Genomic DNA, 23,110 nt, shown 5'->3' with positions numbered 1-23,110 from the left:
TGTTCCCCCTAAATCCATTCTTTACCACATGTGGCACAGCCAAAATAACCTCTTAACGTAGAGAAATCTCTTCCACATACCAATTTTCTACTATTTCTATAAACTACTAAGATAAGGAGAATGACAAAACTATCAAGGTTATATGCACTATCAGTTTAAGAAACAAGACACTTCCAGGACGTGTATAATCCCATTCCTTGTTCCAGAGGTTAGCACCCTCTGAATTTTGTGTTTATTGTTCCTTCACTTTTCGTTAGAGTTTTACTGCTTATGTGTTTACCTGTGAGAAGTCCATTATCTGTGCCCCTCAGTTTCAGCTGCATGAATTCCAGACAATGAATATGGCACAAATTATTTATACATTTTTTTCCACTGACAGTCACTTGGGTTCTTTCCCGAATCCCACCTCTTCCTTTTTTTCCACTTTTACAAACAGTGCTGTTATAAACCTTCCAGTTATTATTATTTTTTTATGTTTCGAGGTTTTTGGTTTTTTTTAACGATTATTTATTTTTGAGAGAGAGACAGAGTGTGAATGGGGGAAGGGCAGAGAGAGAGAGACACACAGAATCTGAAGCAGGCTCCAGGCCCCGAGCTGTCAGCACAGAGCCCGACGCGGGGCTCGAACCCACAAGCCGTGAGATCATGACCTGAGCCGAAGTCAGATGCCCAACCGACTGAGCCACCCAGGCACCCTTAATGTTCCAAGTTTTTATTAAATTGTAGTTAGTTAACAGGAGTAGAATTTAGTGATTCATCACTTACATATAACACCCAGTGCTCATCATAAGTGCCCTCCTTAATGTCCATCACCCATTTAGCCCCTCCTCCTTCCACCTCACCTCCAGCAACTCTCAGTTTGTTCTCTATAGTTAAGAGTATCTTTGGGGCGCCTGGGTGGCTCAGTCAGTTGAGTGTCTGACTCTTGGTATCGGCTCAGATCATGACCTCATGGTTTGTCGGATTCTCTCTCTCTCCTTCTGTCCCTTTCCCCTGTTCATGTTCTCTCCCTGTCTAAAATAAAATTTAAAAACAAAACAAAACACAAACAAACAAACAAAAAAATACAATTTACTCAAAGAGCCATAGCTACTGCCAATGAACAAGGGAGACAATCCCAGTGAAGAGATAAGTCTCTGTATTTTCTCAAAAGGAAGTAGGACAAGGATAGTGGGCTTAATAACATCATCCTTTCTTTTAAATTCAAACAATTCACTGATAGTTGATTCAGAACTTGTTTGCCACTGTTACTTCATCTTTGTATATTTCATCATTGCGCAGAGGAATCTGGATGGTAGGGAAGTTTGGGTTCTCTTCTAAGGACAGGTACAGCTACGTCACCATACAACTGGAGATAAAGAAAGGCAGAGGAAGCAGCTCGGCCAAGCTCAAGTTCTGCAGCTTTAGAAAGCTTCCCGCTTCCTCCTAATTTTTGCCTTCCTATGATTTAATCACCTACTGATCACGTTATAACTACATGGAATTCACATCACGTCCATCTGTAAACTAAGCAAAGAATAGGGCGCCTGGGTGGCTCAGTCGGTTAAGCATCTGACTCTTGGTTTCAGCTCAGGTCATGATCTCACGGTTCGTGAGTTCAAGACCAGTGTTGGGCTCCGAGCTGCTGACAGTGCAAAGCGTGCTTAGGATTCTCTCTCCCTCTCTCTCCCTCTCTCTCTCTCTCTCTCTCTCTCCCTCCCTCCCTCCCTCCCTCTCTCCCTCTCTTCCTCTCACCCCCACCGTCTCTGCCCCTCCCCTGCTTGTGCACACTCTGTTTCAAAATAAACAAACTATAAAAAATAAATAAAACTAAGCAAAGACTAAAAAATGAGCACAAAAAACACACGAGCACAACAGCACATGAATCAGGCAGTGTTCTGCAAACTGGAAAAACCTATCAAATCTAGGCAACTGTTATGGTTTGTTCCACTGATGAATATTCTCATTGCCACAAATTTTCACTAACACAGACAATCCAGGGCTCAATAATACACAGCATTAGAACAGTAAATTACACATAAAGTCAAAAACAGGTACGTAGTATGTCTAGCATTATATACTGGAGCAGATGATTAAGTGTCCAGACGACCAAAACTATTGATAACAAGTATTATGATGATAAAATACACTATTATTTTACTTGTGTGGTAAATGTGAACTATTCCAATGTATGTTTGAGTGTCAGGACCTGAACATCCCCTGGACAATTACGGTTCACTGACGAGCCTCTTAGCACAGGTGCTGGCACCCAATACTGTAACAACATGTGTTCGGCATTGTTCAGATCACAGAGCGCCTCCAAATGTGCTATCAGACTGGCTAAGCCGGACGACCTAAACCAGGCCCTCCCGGCAGCCACCGCCCCACCTAGTCAGGGCAGCCCGCCTGAGGACGAAATGAACCCCAAGAAGGACAAGCCTGAGAAATGGAAAGAAAGAGAAACTTTTCGAACGGTATTTTGTAAGCACTAACCAGATCCAACTTACCTGAAACCAGATATACCCTTGCATCTTTCAGTGATGAGATTCCATAAAGCCTCTTTTCTGCCTAAGCGCTATGAGAGTGAAATCAGAGGTTCTCTTGCAAAGCAGCCAGCTGGAGTCTGGCACCGCGTTCTCGATAAATGGTAACAATACCCCTGCCTTCTATGCTGACAGACCACACTAAATGAGAGAAGATACGCAAAACTTCTATCATAATCCCTGATGCAAACAAGGTACTCAATAAATGTCAATTCCCTTTGCAGTGAAAATGATCAGGGGCTGATAATCACATTCATCTCGCATCGTTAACCATTGTTCTCATTGTAGGAAAATGACAAAAAAGAACTATAGACTAACTCCAATGACCTTTTTCACCGCTTACCTTCCCAGGCATCCAGAAACACATTGCTAGCAGGAAGAAAATAAGCATTATAAATGGATGGCGAGAGATGTTAAATGAGCCAGGCAATTGCTAGCATTTGCCCCATACAAAACCTCGGCATAAATGTAGCGATTTCAGGTTCTGCAAGGGGTAAGGGACCACAACCTACTCCCTCTGACGGAGACACTTGCTGAACCATTCGATGGCACACGGCAGGATCAAAATGCGAGACTCACGGTATTTGGAACATATGGTAAGCCATAAAATTTCTCCTGGGTTTCCCTGAGAATGTCTGTGGTCGATGCCGTCAGGGGGTGCTTCCCATGGTAGATCTGATCCAGGGCGGCATAAAAGACCTAAGAAAGATGAAAACGTCCACTTAGTTCTGGCAGTCCAGCCTTACATCTAAGACGCAATGGGCCAAAGGTGTTAGAAGTGTACCAGAATAAGAAGTACATGTAAGTTACGTATACGTAACATTCACAAATATAAACGTATATGGCTTGAAATGTAATTTGAACCACAATTCAGACCATGCTAATGATGAAAAGGAAAGCTGTCAACCTTTTTGTGATGAAGGATATTAAAATTTTTTGAACCGTATCTATAAGGTACTCTTTACGTACAACGTAGTAAATTAAATTTGTGACCACAAAACTGGAGGTTGGCCCATTGCTATCTATAGATATATGCAAAGTATATAGTTGGAAATAGGAGAAAAATAATAAAGTTCCAACTTGTGACCCTCTGGATCTAATACATCCTGCGTGGTTTCTTCCTGGAATCCTGATATATCTTAAATGAGAGAAATGAAATGGTCCGAATCCACGTTTTGTGACGAGAAGGGACGGAACGTGAAACAGATGGGGCGAGGTGAAGGAAGAACGACTCTCTTGCGACGGGTGAGTAGGGACGGTACAAAGAATTCTGGCGCAGCTGTTGGGGAGTCTGGAGCCCGGGTCCAGCCAGCTCCCACACCTGGTGTCAGCAGATACCAAGAAAACAGCTGCTGTGCACGGGCAGTTCTGGGCCACGAGGTGACCGGGAGAGAAGGCTCCCTCACCTCTGAGTGGAGGACACAGGCCATCGAAACACGACAGGAGAAGAAAGCGTTAGTTTGCACGTGAAATCGGCAGCTCACAAAGTTCCGAAAAACTAAACTTCACGTAGAAAACCTAACGTAAAGATAAAAGTGCTTTCTCCCCGGGACATCTGGCTCGAATACTAGTGTTTGCGTGGAGTTCACCTGAAGCAAGAAAGTAGAAAAGGCTTGATTTTAAAGGAAAAATTCTGACACGCAATTATGTTTCTGATATGTATCTTTCTGACTTGAAAACGGAATTTGCAGAGAATGTGCAGCTGTTGACTTAAAAGAACTGAGGATTAGTTTGGATAAAAGAAAAAATTTAAATGACCTCCAGCTTTTGGCTTCCTCTAGATATAGAATTATGGTTCCAAATTATAAGTCAAGCTTAAACCTCCCCTAGAAAAATATAGACATCTCCTAAATATAAATATTGCTTCACTCTAAGTGGTAATCTAAGCATATAGCTAACTACAGCTCTTTCAATTCCATATTCTATAATGAGTAATCATGCAGAGAGAAATCAGAGGAGCCTAAATTACTCACCCACGTCTTGTCCATATTCCAACAGAATAAATTATCAGGAATCGAAAGTTAAATTCTAACCTCCACTAAGGTGTGAGGGGTTTTTTTGGCCTCAATCTACAAACAAATCTGAATTCAGAAGGTTCATTCCTACAGCCATGCCTTCCATACGCGAGTACGAAACGACTTTTTTTAATGACAAAAGCAGAGCAAAATAAACGCAATGCGCGTGTGTCTCACCCTCACCTGCTGCTCACCAAACAATTTGAGAGTGATGAGTCTATCTGCCTACCCAGCGAGTCATGCTCTCCTGGGACCAAGAACCTCAGAGCCACAGAAAAAACAGGAGCCCATTTTTAAAACAATGCGTAACACACAAAAAAAAAAAAAAAAAGAAAAGAAAGAAAATTGCAATTTTCAGAACACTTTGTATGCCTCCCTAGACACCAGACCCAGTTCATTTCCTTTCCAGCCTCGTGTGTCTGCAGCGTGCAAGGGGACTGCTGCGGGACAGGAAAGCCTGCAGGGGCAGCTGTCTGGCAAGCACTTGCCTCCCTCTCTTTCTCTCTTCCTCTGCGTCTCTCGGTGGGTGTTACTCTCTTTGGAGGGTGGAAGGAGGGAAAGGTTGGTTTTCCTTTTGAAAGAAATCCCTTGGAACAATTACTCAGAAAGAAAGCCACAAGGGCAGAGCTTCCACTATAGATATCGGCAAATCAAAAGACTTGAAGTTGAGTAACGCAGAAATTTTCAAATAACTTGAAAATGTTTCGAATAACACAGAAATCCTTTTAAAATTATACTGATAGGCATGGGCATTAAATAACGTAAGTTCAAGTGTAAGGCCATGGCTTTCTCGATAGCATGCATTTTCTTCGAATGTATATTTGAAAGTGCAACATAAACAGAGTTCGTAAAGGCTGAATTCTACAAAGCCATAAAGCAATTAAATGGTGCCCGCACTTTGAAATAGGTAGCTGGACCATTATAAAAGCGAACACTGCCTGACATGAAAGACGGGTGTTTGGGTTGTGTTTATAGAATTCTCCAGATCTGATGAAGAGCAAGAATGCGATAAACAATCTGAGCAATTAAAGTAACCTGAACATCTGGTATCGTGTAGACCTGACATCCAGATGGTTCATAAAATTTTTCTAGTCTCTATCTGGAAACCGAGAAGACTGCCTTTGAATATTATCTAAAACTAACAATCCTCACTGTTTAAACTTCACGTCAAAACCACCAATTTTTAAAAAGACAAAGTGACTAAAAACGTAACTTGCAGGCTGAAATGTAGGAGTTAGAAGAAGTCACGTGACTCCTCCGCGCTTGGACTTTCCCAGCTGAAACTGGGAAATAAACTTATTCAACGTCCATTTCCCAAGGACAGTGCGAGGCCTGAATGAGTCGGGTTTGGTCAAGTTCTTCGAACTCGGGTGAAAGATGTGTTAGAAGCATAATTATTATAATCAAGGTGGCGCGCTGGCAAGAATTTAAAGTTACATATTTATTTTGAATAACTGCTCTGGAAAACGTGAGAACAAAGGGACATACATACCTGAAGTTGCATATCGGCTGCAGCACCCACCTTTTTGGACTCACAAAGCCGAGACACCATATTTTTGGGCAGTGACTTGAAAAACAAAAGAACACATGTGTGAGTCAATTGCTTCCTACGTCACCGCACTGGCTGCTTATCAGGCAAGAGAGTTAAAAATGACATCAGACGCAAAAATTCCTAGAATTTAATCGCAGTGGCTGTCAAATCAAGGTCTGTACACGCAAAGATAGCGCTGTAGGCAAAGAGCGTGATAGCGTCGACCTCTAAACGTCTATTTAAAGCCTTAGTAAAAGTTGATGCTTTTTCTGTACCGCTGTTACCAGTGGAAGCCTGTCCAAGTGCTCTGTTGGCTAAGTGCACACAATAATGGATGACAGGAATAAAAGAGTGAAGTGTCAAAAACAGATGACAATTCTCGGGTGTCAGCCTGCACTGAAGCTGACTGGCTGTCCCAACAAATGACCATGACAGTGAATTGCACATTCTCTTATTTTCCAGCCTGAGAGAGGTGCAGAACTTGGAAGCTCAGTGTCATGGCCCTGTCTGCTTTGGGGCTTCCTGCCTGAGACCGATTAGGCCTCATCACACAGCAGCACATACTCACGTAGAAATAAAATAACAATCTGGTCGAGGAAGCACGTCGGTCAACTGGCTCTACTTGAAAGTCACTAATACTGACGTTTCCTGAAAAAGGTGACCACTCTGTGCAACTCTACTTATAATCTAAATGACGTGAGAAGCCTCCCTGCAGAGAAACACATCAGGGAGGCACAAGGCGGGTTACCAGCACTCCAGCGGTGCACACGAACCACCGAAGGAGGACAACGGAAACGGTCTGCTGGCAGGGGCACCGGGCACGGCGATTCAGGGGTGTGTATCTCCTCGGAGTGCCCGCCCCACAGCAGATGCTCAGTAAATCTTTCCGGAAGAAATGAACGAACACGAGAACAATCATTTAAAAGGGCTCCTTGAGTGAAAGACTACACCGGGATGTGACGGAGGCTCAGACAACAAAGCCTGTTCTCTCCTCTTTCTGTCTGGCCGTAAGAAAGGCAAACAAGGCAAAAGAAAGAAAAGAAAAAAAAGGAAAGTTTAAGGCTGTAGAGTACACATTCCAGTGCAGGTGAAAGGCCTGGGGCTTTCTCACACCAGGGGCGGCCATCCTGAGTGAAACAAAAATTTCCTCAGACGGGATTTTAAAAGGTCAAGACTCAGTTAAGTCACGTATGCCAAGAACTCGTACCAGAACGTTCAGGTTTCCCTACACCCTTACTTTACGTGATACCTTCCGCTGACGGGACTCGCGCTACACTTGGGTTTTTTATGAGTCACAAAGCTTTAAGAGTTTCGTTTCCATTCTCGAAAAGTCTATGTGGCGGGATGGCATTTTCTCATTTACCCAAAAACGAAGAGTACTGTGGACGAGCACTGTACCGGGCATCGGGGACACAAAAGGGCCACCAGACAGGGCCCCGGCCCCGCAAGCTTCACAAGCTGGCATTACCCACGTAGGCACGATTTTTAGGAGTCACCGACTGGTGCGAGTGCTGAGATGGAAAAGCATGCAGGTCGGTATGAGAAAACAGCGCAGACAGGCTTAGGTGAGGAACTCACGTAGAAGTGCAATGTGCAAAACGAACGGGCGGTAACGAGACAAGGGATGGGCGGCCGGGAGCAAGGAGCATCCCAGGCAGAGAAGAGGGGGCTGCCGGCAGGAGGTGAAAGAGCCGTGGTCAGGAAAAGCGGGTCCCACCGGGCTGGAGAGGCAGGCAGCAGCCAAGCGGGGACACTGGTCTCCACCCTCGGGAGTCCTCGGGGTAAGCCGCTGGGGAGTTTAAAGCAAAGGAGTCACAAGGTCAGGTCTGTGTTTCTGAAAGATCCCTTTGGCTGCAGTGGAGACACTGGATAGGAGGGCGGAAGTGGATCAGGAAAAAACAGGAGGCTATAGTTAGTGCCCCAGTGACGCACGTCAGCAACCTAAGCAACTGCCGGAATGACAGGGGCGGGGGCACCGCTCTAGACGGCTTGAGCTGAGTGGGAGGTGAGACCCAGAGACGGTGAATACACATGACCCAGCACTGTTTCCAGAAGTGTGCGGAGAGGAGCAGGGTGAGGGCAGTAGGGGCAGAGGGGAGGAAGCTTTTGTTTGAGGTTGGGAAATGCACAAGCAGGCTCAAGACAGGCTGATGGTAATGAGGCCTCGAGGGACACAAACTGGAGAAGAGGCCACGGGAGCCTGAGGTTCTTGAAAAAGAAGGGGACACAGGCGAGAGGCCGCTCGGGTGTAGGGCTCCCTGGACGGGCGTCTCATAGGCGACGAGGTGGATTCTGAGGCTTAAGGAAGTGAGAGAAAGTTGGGGAGAGTGGTCCATTGAATCATCAGCCCTGGGGGAGCTCTGGGATCACAATGGGGCCTGGGATGCGGCAGCACCGGGGATGGGGGAGTGGACGGTGGATGAGAAGGAGCATCCAGTCAGCAGTGGGAGACGCAGGGGTGGCAAGGCCCATGGCGGGGTGCCCCCGCTGGAGGGGGTGTGGGGAAACGAGGAGCCGGGGGCCCCACAGCAGGCCAGGCAACTTTGAAAGGTTTACTCCTTCTGCTCTCTAGACAACGATATGGAAATGCCAAGTTCTGGATCCCAGACCCAAACCCAACATACCCCTTTCCGTTCGGAAGTCTTGACAGGCCAACCCCTCGGGGACAAACCCACATAGAAATGGCACACGTTAAAGGAACAAATTTAATGAGGCTTCATTCTTTCCTCGTCGGGTTTACAATAAAACAAAAGATGCGAAGAAAGACACCATGTAAGAACAAGGACAGCTAAAAACAGTTAAACTACATCAAAACTCATGTAGTAAAAAGGAGACACGTGGGCTGCTGTAGTGACACAAAAAGTCACCGCTTGAGGAAGTGAGTACCACTGCTGGTGAAGGTGACATGGGACCTGCGGGTCACTTTTTGCCGCTTCCCGTGAATCTGTGATTCTTTCAAAATCCAGGGATAGGTCCAAACAAACCTCCCAAAATTATGTCTTCAAGGCCCACTCTACATTCCGTAGTAAATTCAAGGAACGTTTTACCAAAAATGTGAGTAGAAGTTACGTACGATGGGGGTAGACGATGGGGGTAGAAAAGAATCATAAATCCACCAAGTCGCAAATTAAATAGGATGTTTATAGCACGTGAGGTGTAAAGAGATTTTTTAAAAACCTAGTTTGGGGGACTAGGGATTCCCTCGTGAGGACCACTGGGCACTGGACGGGAGTGCTGGATCACTGTTTCGTACACCTGAAACTCATACTGCACTGTACCCCAGCCAAGTGGAATTTGAATAGAAACTTAAAAATGAATGAAAATCTAGTGTGGCTCTTGATCAACGGATTTTGGCTCTTCGTCTATTGAAATTAATCAGCGCATTTCAGCGGCTGGAACGGACGTAAGCTTGTCACCGCTGCTGTATCTCCCGCAGTTTTCGTTCAGACCTCCACACCAAAGTGAGTATCACAATAAAGCCAGTTAAATGAATTCTGGGGTTTCCCGGTGCATACAAAAGTTACATTTACACTATGCTGTAGCCTATTGAGTGGGCAATACCATTATGCCTAAAAAAAAAAAAAAAACAAAATATATATACCTTAATTAAAAAATACTTCATTACTAAAATATGCTAACCGTCCTCTAAGCTTTCGGTGAGTTGTAATCACCGATCACAGCTCACTGTGACAAATTCAATAAGAACGAAAGTTTGAAACACCGCAAGAATTACCAAAATGTGACACAGAAACACAAAGGGGGCAAACCCTGTTGGAAATGCGGCACCCGCACACCTGCTTGGTGCAAAGTTGCCACAAAACATCAATTTGTAAAAAATGTAACATTTGAAAAGCACAATAAAGCGAAGCACAAGAAAATGAAGCATGCCTATGTTTATGTTATTCTCTTAGAAAGTACTTCCTTTTTTTCTTACAAGAACAAAAATAGGACAAAACTTTAAATACCATACAAATTGATTTTCAAGTTATATGAGAATCTTTTTAATAAAAATATTTAGAAGTTAAATCTTAAATGTCAAATTAGAAAAATGTTTCCTGGCGGCGCGTGGGTGGCTCAGTCGGTTGAGCGTCCGACTTCGGCTCAGGTCATAATCTCAGGGTTCCTGAGTTCGAGCCCCACGTCAGGCTCTGTGCTGATGCCTTGGAGCCCGGAGCCTGCTTCCGATTCTGTGTCTCCTTCTCCCTCTGCCCCAGAGTCATGATAATCAACACTGAAATCAACCAAATTTTGCTGTCCTTCTGGAAGTGGTTGTATCTACCGAGTAGCACAGATATTTCAACGGTCTCCTAATGTGAAGACACTCACATTTGATATACTGAAGAAACAGAATTCAAATGCATCCAAGCTTCAGGTAAATGCATTTAAGACACCCGAGCCTCAAACAGTACTGCAATTAGTTTTCATTATATTAAATTAAAAATTTATAAAAGCCCATAGCATCAGAAATAACTGTTTCACCATATCATCAACTGCATTTTTTTTTTAATTTTTAAGTTTATTTATTTTGAGATGACATTGACAGCACAAGTGGGGGAGGGACAGAGAAAGAGAGGGAGAGAGAGAATCTCGGGCAGGCTCTACACTGTCAGCACAGAGCCCGACACGGGGCCCGAACCCACGAACCATGAGTTCACGACCTGAGCGGAAACCAAGGGTCAGACAGACACTCAACCGACTGAGCCACCTGGGCACCCCTCATCCCTTGCATTTTTTAGCAGATTCTACTTCAATCTTCATAATTTCCAAGGTAGGAAGTACGTTCATGGACCACTAAGCCTCCGATCCCAACGATGACATGTTATTCCCAGTTCTCCTTGGGATCTGGACGCTGCCATCAGCATTCAAGATTGAAAGGAATCCTACTAGCATACGAAGAATGCTATAAATCAAGAATAAAGTTCAGATCGACTAATTCGGGTAAGCAATGATGTCATGAGACACCTGGGTGGCTCAGGTGGCTAAGCACCCAATTTCGGCTCCGGTCATGATCTCATGGTCTGTGGGTTCAAGCCCCACATCAGGCTGTGCACTCACAGCTTAGAGCCTGGAGCCCGCTTTGGATTCTGTGTCTCGTTCTCTCTCTGCCCCTCCCTGCTTGTGCTCTCTAAAAAATAAACAAACATTAAGAAAAAAAATTTTTTTTTAAAGAATGATGTAAGAAATGGCACAACGGGACGGCTGTCTTGGGTCTTTCAGGCTATTTCCAGCATCTTTTTTTTTTTTTTTTAACATTCAAGTTAGTTACACAGTGCAGTCTTAGCTTCAGGAGTAGAGCCCAGTGATTCATCTCTTACCTATGACACCCAGTGCCCATCACCCATTTAGCCTATCCCCTCACCCTTCCCCCATCCAGCAACCCTCAGTTTGTTCTCTGTATTGAAGAGTCTCTTATGATTTGCGTCCCTCTTTTTTCCTTCCCTTCCCCTTCGTTTATCTGTTGAGTTTCTCAAATTCCACATATAAGTGACATCATGCGATATCTGTCTTTCTCTGACTGATTTATTCTGCTAAGCATAATACCCTCTAGTTCCATCCACATTGTTGCAAACGGGAAGATTTCATTCTTTTTCACTGCCAAGTAGTATTCCATTGTATATATACACCACATCTTCTTAATCCATTCGTCAGTTGACGGACATTTGGGCTCTTTCCATAATTTGGCTATTGTTGATAGTGCTGCTGTAAACACTGGGGTGCATGTGTCCCTTCGAATCAGCATTTTTATGACCTTTGGATAAACTCCCAGTAGTGCAATTGCTGGGTCGTAGGGCAGTTCCATTTTTAATTTTTTGAAGAACCCCCATACTGTTTTCCAGAGTGGTATTTCCAGCATCCTTAACTTCTGCCTGCTAAAATGGCTACTCCACATCATCCCATATCCAGAAATACCATTCCTTCCAGGAACCTTCTTCTTAGACTCGTTAGAGGAGAGCTGAGAGCATGGTCTGCCTTAAACCAACACCTGCCTCTGAACTCCCATTATTATGATTCACTGGAGCGTAAAGGAAAGAGAACAGGTTTCGGAGCCAGATGAAACCAGGTGTGAATCCTAACTGCACCATTTACCAGCACAGCGGCAGAATGTTGGACGATGTACTGAACTTCTCTAAGACACGCTTTCCTCACTGGCAAGATGTTAATATTATCTTTTGGCGGAATTAGACGAGGACTGAACAACATAATGTAACTTAAAACCATACTATGTTCGACTAGATGCTGAATAAGTGGTAGGTAGTATTATTCCCTATTACACTAGCCCTGGGTAATACAATCATCATGGATTTCGACAAATTTTATTTACGTGTTACTGTTTTGTCTACGTATCCTGTAAACACGGTCTGTTTTAGAGTCGTAAACTCTTTGGAGACAGGAATTTTGGCTGAACAGTCCTCTTCCTGTGGCACCCAGTGATCAAGTTCTTCATAAGGAAATGTAGTCTCATAGTTTCCTATCTATATTTCTCTTCATTTGTGAACTAGTCCAAACACGTGTGATAAAACACACGTGCCTCCTCAGATTGCCCGGCTTGAGAAGAGGATACTTTCTCCACCGTGGTGATTATTTTAAGGTTTTTAGGACCCTGAAGTCCACCAACATGTCATCAGCCTATCTTCCGGATCTCAAGGTCTGCCGCAAAACGTGGTCATCAACGCTCATTCGGAAAATCACTTTAGGTAGAACCGGTTATCAGACACGGAGTTCTTCATCTGTAGGGTTCAGCTCTCACTTAGAAAACACTGCTACTAAACAGAAAATATTCCCTTGTCTGGTGACATTTTAACCAGATGTATCTCATGCTACGGATCTTGATAGTTCAAACTTCCATAGTTTCTGGTGAGGAGTCTGCCGTAATTTCTATCTGTTGCTGTCCTTATTTTTTCCTGTGGCTGCCTTCAGAGTTCTCTCTTTATTTTTGACTATGGAGTCTCTAAGTGTGTTCTCTTTGTTACCCGTCCCGCTTGGGGTTCTCAAAGCGTCCTGGATCTCTGGCTCGGTTTTCGTTATTTTGGGCAAATCCTCAGCCGTTATCCCTTCGAACAGTTCTTCTGCCTTATCAGCGCTCTCTTCTCCTTTGTGGAGCTGCATTTGCCCTGAAGTTCTCGGATGCTCTGTTCTGTCCCTGTCCCTACTCCTTCCTCCCCCTTGTATTTCAGCTTGGGTAACTTCTACTGACCTCCCGTTGAGTTCACGGAGCTCACATTCTTCCCTCGGCTGTGTCAAGCGTACGGATGAGCCCCTCAAAGGAATTCTTCTCATATGACCTCATGGCTTTACTTCCTGCATTTCCATCTGGGCGGGTCGCACACTCACCACCTCCTGTTTCGTCTGTTCATACAGGTTGCCCACCTTTTCCTTCAACAGACTGATTGAAATCCCTGTCTTCTGACAGTTCCTTTACAGCTGTGCTAGTTCTTAGTTATTCTCAAGTCCCTGAGTCTGATTCTGTTGCTTTCTTGATCTTTGCCCAAGGAGGCAGGGTTCTGTGCTGTTTCTGCACAGCCGCCAGTCACCTCCTGTAGGCCTGCAACACTGAGGGTGGCCCCATGTGGTCTCCCACCCCGCACCCACAGGTTCTCAGCACACCTGGTGACGGCCGATGGAAAAGAGCCTACAGGGGGGTGCGAACTCCCTCTATATCGGGGCCCTCAGCTCTTCCGGACTGACAGGCCAGCCCACACTTGGCCCCCAACAACCTGTGAAGATGTTCTCTGGTTTTTCCTTACCCCTCTGCAAGGCAGCCTAGCCTTCCGCCATGCTTCGCCACAGGTGAACCAGTCTGCATCTCCGGGATTCAGGCCACCTCACGGGCCTGTGACCTCAACTCTCGTAAGAGCTCAAGAAAAGTTAGGGTTTTATCTTTTGCCTGTGGTTAGCTTGGAAGCGGTGCCCTGTGTACCTTCGACATGCCCAACCGTTCAGACTTTCATCACTAATACCACTTAGGCTTTTAGCTCCCAAAGGAAAAAGAAAGGCAGCACAGCTTTGTAAAGGGTGAACTACTCTCCACTAAGTCAGGCACAGACACCGTTAAAGATTATTATGAAGAAACTTGCAATGCAGGCATCTACGAGTATCAGTTAGTAGGTTTTAGCCGAAAGACAGTTCACTCAACAAGTATTTATTCATTGCCCATCATGTGACAGGCAAAGTTGATATATCAGTGACTAAGATTGATAAAAATCTCAGTTCTCAAGGAATTTATATTCTAGGAGACCCTGGTAGTATTATTTTTACATTTTTTAAATGTTTTTTTAATTTATTTTTGAGACAGAGAGAGAGCATGAGCAGGGGAGGGGCAGAGAGGGGGGGGGGGGGAAACAGAATCCGAAGCAGGCTCCAGGCTCTGAGCTGTCAGCACAGAGCCCAACGCAGAGCTCGAACCCATGAACCGTGAGATCATGACCTGAGCCGAAGTTGGACGCCCAACCCACTGAGCCACCCAGGTGCCCCCTGTTAGTATTTTTTTTTTTTAGTATTATTTTTAAATTACCAATGAGGGGATGGTACCTAGAATGGCACCTTATACTAAGAATTTGTTGAGTGAATGGATGCTTTTAATATATATTGAGTGATCATTATATATATTGGTGCTTTTAGTATATACTGAGATCATGTATTTGTGTATTTTACCATTTCATTTCCTTTGGAAGTCTATGAATGTGAATCACATGCAGTATCTAACCCTCATTGACTATCTGTTGACTACTGCTGTTATTTAAATATAAGGTAAGCAAACTCACAAAGGAACTTAAAGTGTATAAAGACCGCACCCGTAAACAGCATGGGAATCCACGCAGTTTGACCCTTTTGGTCAACCTAAAGGAGATGGTGCTTTAAATCTCTGTCATTTTATTCTTTAAGCCACAGGATTTAAATTTATTTTCAGTTCACTTAGGTATCTTTCCTCATTCAACACCGTAATTCAGGTATAATGCCGCTTGGCGGTAAAACTAACCCTTTGCAAAATTTTATTAACACTCCAACAAGTTCCTCCCAAAAAAGGATGAGCAGTGATAATAAAAATTTCAGTGAATATTAATTAGCGTTTAATTAACAGATGATGAAGTTAAGATGGGGAAGGAAAGACAGGAAGATAAAATGAGGTCAGCATGGAGGTTAGGCCTGCAATCCCACAGTTTTAGATAGAAAAACGATGAATCTCCGTGTGGTGTATACTTTGCCTGAGGTACACAGTGAACTTTCCACTGAAGAGAGAACAGACGAAAAAACAGACAAATAAAGCTTTTCATTCAAACTGTCCCACAGACAGCACCATGCACATCTCTTCCTGAAGGGAATTATAGATGTGTCCTTAAAAATGAGTCAAATAGGGGCACCTGGGAGGCTCAGTCGGTTGAGCGTCCGACTTCGGCTCAGGTCACGATCTCACGGTTTGTGAGTTCGAGCCCCACGTCGGGCTCTGGGCTGACAGCTCGGGGCCTGGAGCCTGCTTCGGATTCTGTGTCTCCCTTTCTCTCTCTGCCCCTCCCCAGCTTGCACTCTGTCTCTCCCTCTCTCAAAAATTAATAAACATTAAAAAATTTTTCAAAAAATGAGTTAAATAACCAAACAAGTGAGAGACTCTTCCTACAGTCGTCATTTCGTATCTAGGGAATCCAACTGCGTGTGAAGTTCCTCGACCTTCGCTGGGCACTGGCCGAGTCCCAGGCCCGTGTTCACTGAGGGGAGGCCCTGCTTTGTGGCGAAAGACACAGTGATAAAAGCAGGTCAGACTGGTCCATGAGATTCCCCCCAAATACATCTCTTTCCTGCAGATTCCCAATTCAAATCAGCATATTAAAAGTTATGAGCAGTCCTCGCTTCTGAGGATAGAAATCTTAATTAATTTCTACATTCATTTCCCCAAGTTATTTGAGCACAGAACATGTTTCCACTCCCTAATACATCTTTACAGAAGCAAGAGATTTAATATACCGGACACCAGTTGGGAAATAGTTTGCTACGGAAATTAAACGTAAACCGTATGTAAAAGAAAAGTCATTACAAATAAAGCTTCTTTAAAAATGCACAAATGCAGCTGTTATCATGCTCATTAATCTTTACATTTCCTGCCGATCCTAACTTTATACACACTTTCTTCGGAAAGCTTCTTTTCAGTTCTTTAAATCCCGTCTTGGCACTCTCCTCTCCAGAGGCCAGCAGGCCCCCCAGGTTTTCTGGACACTGGTCTCCAGCAGCCCCCGGCTGCTTCCTCGGCCCCACCGGTTGAGTGCCGTGGTCCGAGCGGTGGTTTCGAACTCATGCAAGCTGATGGAGCTCACGAGCGCGAACACACTACTGATGTGCCAGGAAACAAACGGGCCGAGTTCCAGAGGGACACTTTTCTCTAGCGTCCTCCCTGCATTAGCACATCCTGAAGCCCCTCTGCCTTCTCGGCTGCTAACCACCTGCCGTTCTCCGCCAAGCCGCAGACGGAAGACGGGCCAGCCTCGCACAAGAGTCCACACTGGAAATGCCAAACAATCCCGGCCCGAACCCCACGCTGCTCCCCTGCAAAACTCTTTTCCTACAGCAAAAAGAGGCAAATTTCTACTTTGCTCCTTTTCAGGTATGTCCTGCTCTCGGTACTGTTTTCACAGAGCCATTTTCATTAAACACAACAGTACATCTAGTCGTACCCTTAACAAAGCTTAGCCGTCTGCAGCCTTTCGAGCGATCTTAGTGTAGAGCTGTTCAGACATGGTGTTCTAAAGCCATCGATATCTCGATATCTCAAGGGCAGACTGTTTTGAACAAGGTTACAAAACACCAATGCAGATTGATTTCAAAATGACATTTACTGGATGAATGTTATATGTCAGATAATTTAAGCCCTAGCCTGGGTTTCTTTTACAGACACACCTGCAGGGGTTTTGTCTCGTATCAAGGGTTGCCAGGTCTGAAGCAGCCCTGGCTTGACGCTGGCTGATTTCCGCGTGTACAGAGCAGAGCTCTGCCCAGGGAAGCGGACAAAGCCGTGAAGGCAAGTCAGGTTTGGGAGGGAGACCGACCCACTGGGCTCATCTTCGCCGAGCATCCCGCTGTGCACGAGGGACCCTACTAAGCAGCTGGGGACCCTTCCGGCTCCCGCTACCAGGAACAGGAAAAGGGATGTATGCGGACACCAACCATGCAAGGGGAAACGCCCCAAGAACCACAGAAGAGGTACAGACAGAACAAGGGAGGAATGAATTGAGAAGACGGTCGTTAATAAAAGTGTCCAAGAGGGGGCGCCTGGGCGGCTCAGTCAGTTAAGCATCTGACTTCAGCTCAGGTCCTGATCTCCTGGTCTGCGGTCCATGGGTTCGAGCCCCATGTCAGGTTCTGTGCTGACAGCTCGGAGCCTGGAGCCTGCTTCAGATGCTGTGTCTCCCTCTCTCTGCTCCTCCCCGCTACTCTCTCCCTCTCAAAATAATAAATAAACGTTAAAAATTTTTTAAAAAGTGTCCAAGAAGCAATTACTCTAATTATTATTCTAATTATGCCTCCTATACTATTAGTGTGGTGGTATTTCTATTTCAAAGATTCACCCTCGCTCTAAAATACACAAAGACACTGTGGGTATTTATCCCCGCTGGTAAAGAGGAAAACGGTAGAAATGTTGTTTCTACAATGGGAGCCTAAGATGCCAATAATTAGCTATGGTGACCTAATGCATCTGAATAATTCATTATGAGTTTTTCCACAACTATCTTTGATCTTTATTTAAAAATAAGAATCCTTGTGTTATTTCTAAAGAAATAAGATCTGGCTTGGCAGGACTACAACAAAGACAAAGCAGTCGGTCTCATGACCAATGCCAAGCCCCCTGTAAAGTACAAAACCGTGGCCCAAGTCTCAGAGTCTGGGAGGCTACCCTGTCCCACCCGAGGGTTCAGCTATGTATAGAGTTCCTATTTCTCGACATTAGTTCATTCACTCATCCTTTATCCATTGATGCATCCGGTGGTTTAAATTGAAATTTCTGGAGCCCCAACCAGACTCTGAGGCACAGCCACCACGGTGTGAAAGTTCCCTTGAAAGCACCCTAGGGACCAGAGGGCCCATCCTTCTCGGTGCACCCAAAGCACACGGCTAGCCTAGAGCCTGGTCCCACATGCATCTGTTCTTTTTAATTTTTTGTTAATGCCAGAACAGAACTATGGCCAGGAAGAGAAGACCATAAAATTGATCCTTCCTTCCGTCAAGAAGGTGAAGTCTGGTCTCCTGCTTATAATTAAAATATGAATAATAAGAACAATAATTACCCAGCTACATGAAGCCCAAAGCAAGTAAAGACCAGCAGTCTCAGCATGAATCGGGAGCTTCTCGGAAATACAAATTCTTGGGCGTTCCACACCCACTGAATCAGAATCTACATTTCAACCGGATCTGCAGGTGATTTTATGCATGTTAAAGTCTGAGATGTTCTGACTTCAAAAAACATCATCACAATTAGCCGCGTGACAAAGGTGGGTAGAATTCAATCCTCCTGGTTTTACAAGCGGAACTGTCTACAGGGAGGTAGCACCACGAGAAAGAGGACACCTCTGAGGTCGGGCACCTTGCATTTGCCATCGCAATTAGTAAGAAGACTCAACGCGGTAGGAGTTATTCGGTCCACCTGAGCACAGGATTAACTAACTGGATGAAATTCAAGTCCCGGCACCAAATGCATCTGTCTTGCTGAGCGCGGTCATCGCGACGGTGACCACGCACGCAGCGCGTGGCCCTGACCGTCCCAGGTTAGGCTGTCTGTTTGGGTGTGATTACGAAGGGCGCCCCTCTTCCCTCCCAGCAGTGGCTTGGCTCGGACAACAGGTTACATCATTGTCCCGGTAACAACTGAGTTCCTTGAGAGCTTCAAACACCATCAATTGTGCAGTGAGCCTTACCTACACCGCCTCCCCAGAGGAAGGAAGGCGCTTACTGTGTTCTCGGGATAGACACGAGCCGCACTGACGGCTGACCATACGCGGAACAAAACTGTTAAAATAACAATAGCTTTTCTGTTATATTAAGAAAGCACAGGGGCACCTGGGTGGCTCAGTCGGTTCAGCCTCCGACCCTTGATTTTGGCTCAGGTCATGATCCCACGGTTTGTGGGTTTGAGGCCCGCATCGGGCTCCGCACGGTCAGTGCTTAGGGTTCCCTCTCTCCCTCCCTCTCCCTCTCCCTCTCCCTCTCCCTCTCTCTCTCTCTCTCTCTCTCTCAGCCCCTCCCCCACTGGCTCATGTGTGCTCTCCCTCTTCCTGAAAAATAAATAAACTTTGAAAAAAAAAAAAGCACAACATTTTTGGAAGGTTTCAGACTATCATCAAAAAATGCAAATGTCTTAGGGAACTTGGCATTACTTGAATTCTCTGGATGCTTCTCCATGAACTCAACTTGTAAGCATGTAACCTCATCAATTTGCCAGACATTTTCTATCACTTCACAATCTCGCCAGTCCAATTTAAATAACATCTTGCTAAAAGTTTTGGCATCAAATTCTTCCAGGGCCACATCACCATGATAAAATATCTTGTTTTATTTATGACCACTTACAAAATTTATTATGGTAAAAGCTGCATAAATATTAAAAGTTCAGACATCCTCTGGTACAAATCCTCGTTATGGTAATAATTCAACTCTTCCCGAAGCAAAGAACTCCGGCCATTGATATCCTTTGGGAACATGCTAGATCTAATGACATAAACTTGTTGAGACATGGCCATCCAGAGCAAGAAAAGCCTTCGGAGGCAGAAAGCCAAGCGTCAAAGCGGCTTGAGTTCTACAGCTTGAGCCCATACCAAGCGCTAAATCTCTGCGCGTGTCTGTGGTGGGAAAACAACTAGATTCGGCACGCAGCGACTAGTCTGTTTTGCTATTGACCCGTAATCCAGATGGCATATAATCGATGTAACGAAAAAGCTGCCTCGTCCCAAAGAGACAAAATCTCAGATCTAAATCCACAGGAAGTAACATTGCTATCAACTTACATGAGTTTTAGTGTTGTTTTCTGACAAATTGAGATGTAATGAGAAGAAAGAACCTTTAGAAATACTTACATGTTATCACAGACTCGCTGATGGTTCAGAGAAAAAAGCAGAAGTATTGTGACATTTTAATGTGTGACAGAGGTCTCAATTCCATTTTTTTCTTTAAACAATTCCGATAATATTGGTCTGCCTACATTACTAAATTTGACAGAATAGAGTTCTTGAGGTAAGTATGGAGGCACAGTTTTTAACTTCTAAATTTTTAGTTTTTATTTTATATAAAAGAGCAGAAGCCTCAGACAAGTTCAGCAACTGACCAGAGGTCAACTGTGTGTGGGGGGCACGGCGGGGGAGTGGGGGACAGGCAGGGTCAGACCCGCCTCTGCCTCCCAGTTCCATGTTCCTGTCTAGACATAACTGAAAGGCATTAACGCTGAAAATAAGAAAAGTTTCAAAACAACTGAAACCTGCCAAAACTAATCTAGTTCCAGTTGCACTATAATTTTTACCTTCAATCCTTGTTCGTATCTCCCGAAAGAGAAAGACAGAAGAAGATTTATGACGAGCCTATCTGTCTCCTTGGAAATAGATCTTAAGCAATTTTGGCTTTGGGCTGACTTTCACAAAGTAAGGGAACAGAGTAATCTTACGGTGACGCAGCACAGAACGGTTCCAAAACGAAAGCACTGGATTTCTACGTTCTAAAAATAACACCTACAATGGAAACGGGTCTGTTATTTTCTGAGACAGATTGTGTAAGAAGTAGAAACCATTTTCTACCACAGCAAAACTGGGGAAAGAAAACACCCACATTGTAATACAGATTTTAGCAACTCTGACAGAACTTTGAGGAAGTTCTGATGTGAACCTAACAGACCTACTAATAGATCACAAATGGAAACTAAGAGACCAACCCCGATGTTACTATTGTGTGACCTTTGGCAAGTGACTTAACCTAAGTCAGTTTCCATAAAGTGTGGACAGCCACGTGGCTACTTCATACATTGCTAGATAGGATTAAATATGATAGAACTTAATAGTAAATGCTCATTCCCATTACTTACTGTCTGATAAATATTTTGTGACAAAGATGACTCAAGCAACAAGCGTTTTAGTGGTTAATGGGCAAAACTGTATAAAAATTGTGGCTTCTCTCAAAAATCAAAAGACTATACATTTTTTACTTTTAAGTAATCTCTACACCCAGCACCCAAGGCGGGGCTCAAACACACAACCCCAAGATTGAGGGCCGCATGCTCCACTGACTACTAAGCCAGCCAGGTGCCCCTCATATGACTATATTTAATGCTTAGTGACATAGCTGGGTTGAAAAATGATCAGAATAGACTTTAAGATGAAGCATTATGAAAATTAAGAAGACAACACACGAGGAAGAAAGAAGGAGCTCCTCAGAAAAATATAACAATTCTGTATGTTTATGATCTAATAAAATATGCTCTAAGGGCGCCTGGGTGGCTCAGTCGGTCAAGCGTCCGACTTCGGCTCAGGTCATCATCTCAGGGCTCACGAGTTCGAGCCCTGCATCGGGCTCTGTGCTGACAGCTCGTAGCCTGGAGCCTGCTTTGGATTCTGTGTCTCCCTGTTTCTCTGTCCCTCCCCCACTCTCGCTCTCTCTCTCTCTCAAAAATAAACAAACATTAAAAAAATTTTTTAAATATATGCTCAAAGTACATAGAGTAAAAAGAAACAGAAAAATTTCCAAGGCAGTGAAAATACTGGGTATGAGGCCATAATGACACATACCTGTTATTATACACTTGTCCAAACTCACAGGATGTACACAACCAAGAGTGAACCATACCGTAAACTGTGGACTTGGGGTGATTACCATGTGTCCGTGTAGGTCCATCAATTGTAACAAACGTACCACTCTGTTGGGTGATGCTGATGACGGGGGAAGCTGTATACCTGTGTGGGGCGCGGGGTATATGGGAAACCTCTGTACTGTCCCCTCAAGGTTGCTGGAAACCTAAACTGCCCTAAATAAATCAAGTCCTAATTTTAAAAAATAGGTAAAAGTAAGGTGAAAAGGTGATCTACACATCATCCTGGAAGATTTCCACCTCTCAATTTTTGTTAGTTCAAAAAAACTAGTTACATATAAAAAATCTAAACAACACAATTAAAAGACTGACTTAATAGACTTAATATGAAAGCCCAGATCCAATAATTAGAAAATATACAACGTGCTCAAGCACACACAAAACATTTCCAAAAAACCGATGATCCACTAAGATGTAAACTACCAACAACTGCAAACAATCAAAACTGGTTAGACTAACTAGTTACATATTGGTAAACAACAACAAAACAAAAAAATCATAACTCCTCTGCAAAGGTTTAAAAATTTTAAACTTTACTTCGAACAACTTGTTGCTCGAAGAGGAAATTACAATGGAAATCAGCAACATTAGAAATATTTTGTATTGAAAGCATGGCATGCAGCTAGAACACCGTATCCGCACAATTTATAATTATAGCACTGGGAGCCTGGGTGGCTCAGCTGGTTAAGTGTCCAATTCTTGATTTCGACTCACGTCATGATCTCACAGGTTCATGGGACTGAGCTCAGATGGGGCTCTGCAGCTGACAGCCAGAGCCTGCGTCGGATCTATCTCTCCTCTCTTTTTGCCCCTTCCCCCAGCTTGCGTATGTTGCACGCACTCTCTCTCAAAATAAATAAATAAACTTAAAATAAAATAAAATTATGGCGTCAAAATTTAAACAGGTATGTTAGATGTACTGAAATTTAATTAGGTCAGTGTGTACCTTGATTGAGAGATATAAACAAAGAAGGAGGAAGGAGAGAATAATAAAACAGAAACTAATTAATGTTAAAACAAACAAAATAAAAAGTATAAACAGAGTGTGCATTAGTTCTTTGAAAACAGTAAAAAGACCAACTTCTGCCAAAATTAATAGAGAAAAAAACAAGAGAACAATATGAGGAATGAAAAGGATATAACTTAACTACACATTGAGCAGGGTTTGAAAGATGAAAGAATGCCATAAATAACTTTATCCCAATAAACTTGAAAA

General features: G+C 44.1%; 1 protein-coding gene across 4 annotated transcripts in view; it reads right to left on the bottom strand.

The window, feature by feature from the left end:
• Window positions 1-23,110, bottom strand: part of MIPEP (mitochondrial intermediate peptidase) — a 162,333-nt gene that overhangs the window by 66,798 nt on the left and 72,425 nt on the right. For all 4 annotated transcript variants that reach the window (XR_015254115.1, XM_086715155.1, XM_086715156.1 and 1 more), the window contains exons 15-16: window positions 6,030-6,104; window positions 3,102-3,221 (exon numbers count right to left, since the gene is read on the bottom strand). Coding sequence is in view for 3 of the 4 variants with exons in the window: in XM_086715155.1 (XP_086571281.1) it covers window positions 3,102-3,221; window positions 6,030-6,104 (195 nt within the window). In the remaining variant the exon portion in view is untranslated. The remainder of the gene's footprint in view (window positions 1-3,101; window positions 3,222-6,029; window positions 6,105-23,110) is intronic.

This window comes from Puma concolor, chromosome A1, assembly GCF_028749965.1.
Source record: "Puma concolor isolate L17-30 chromosome A1, mPumCon1.1.hap2, whole genome shotgun sequence".
Taxonomy (NCBI): domain Eukaryota; kingdom Metazoa; phylum Chordata; class Mammalia; order Carnivora; family Felidae; genus Puma; species Puma concolor.
Note: the sequence above shows the minus strand (reverse complement) of the source record. Positions and strands in the feature narration are given on the sequence as shown.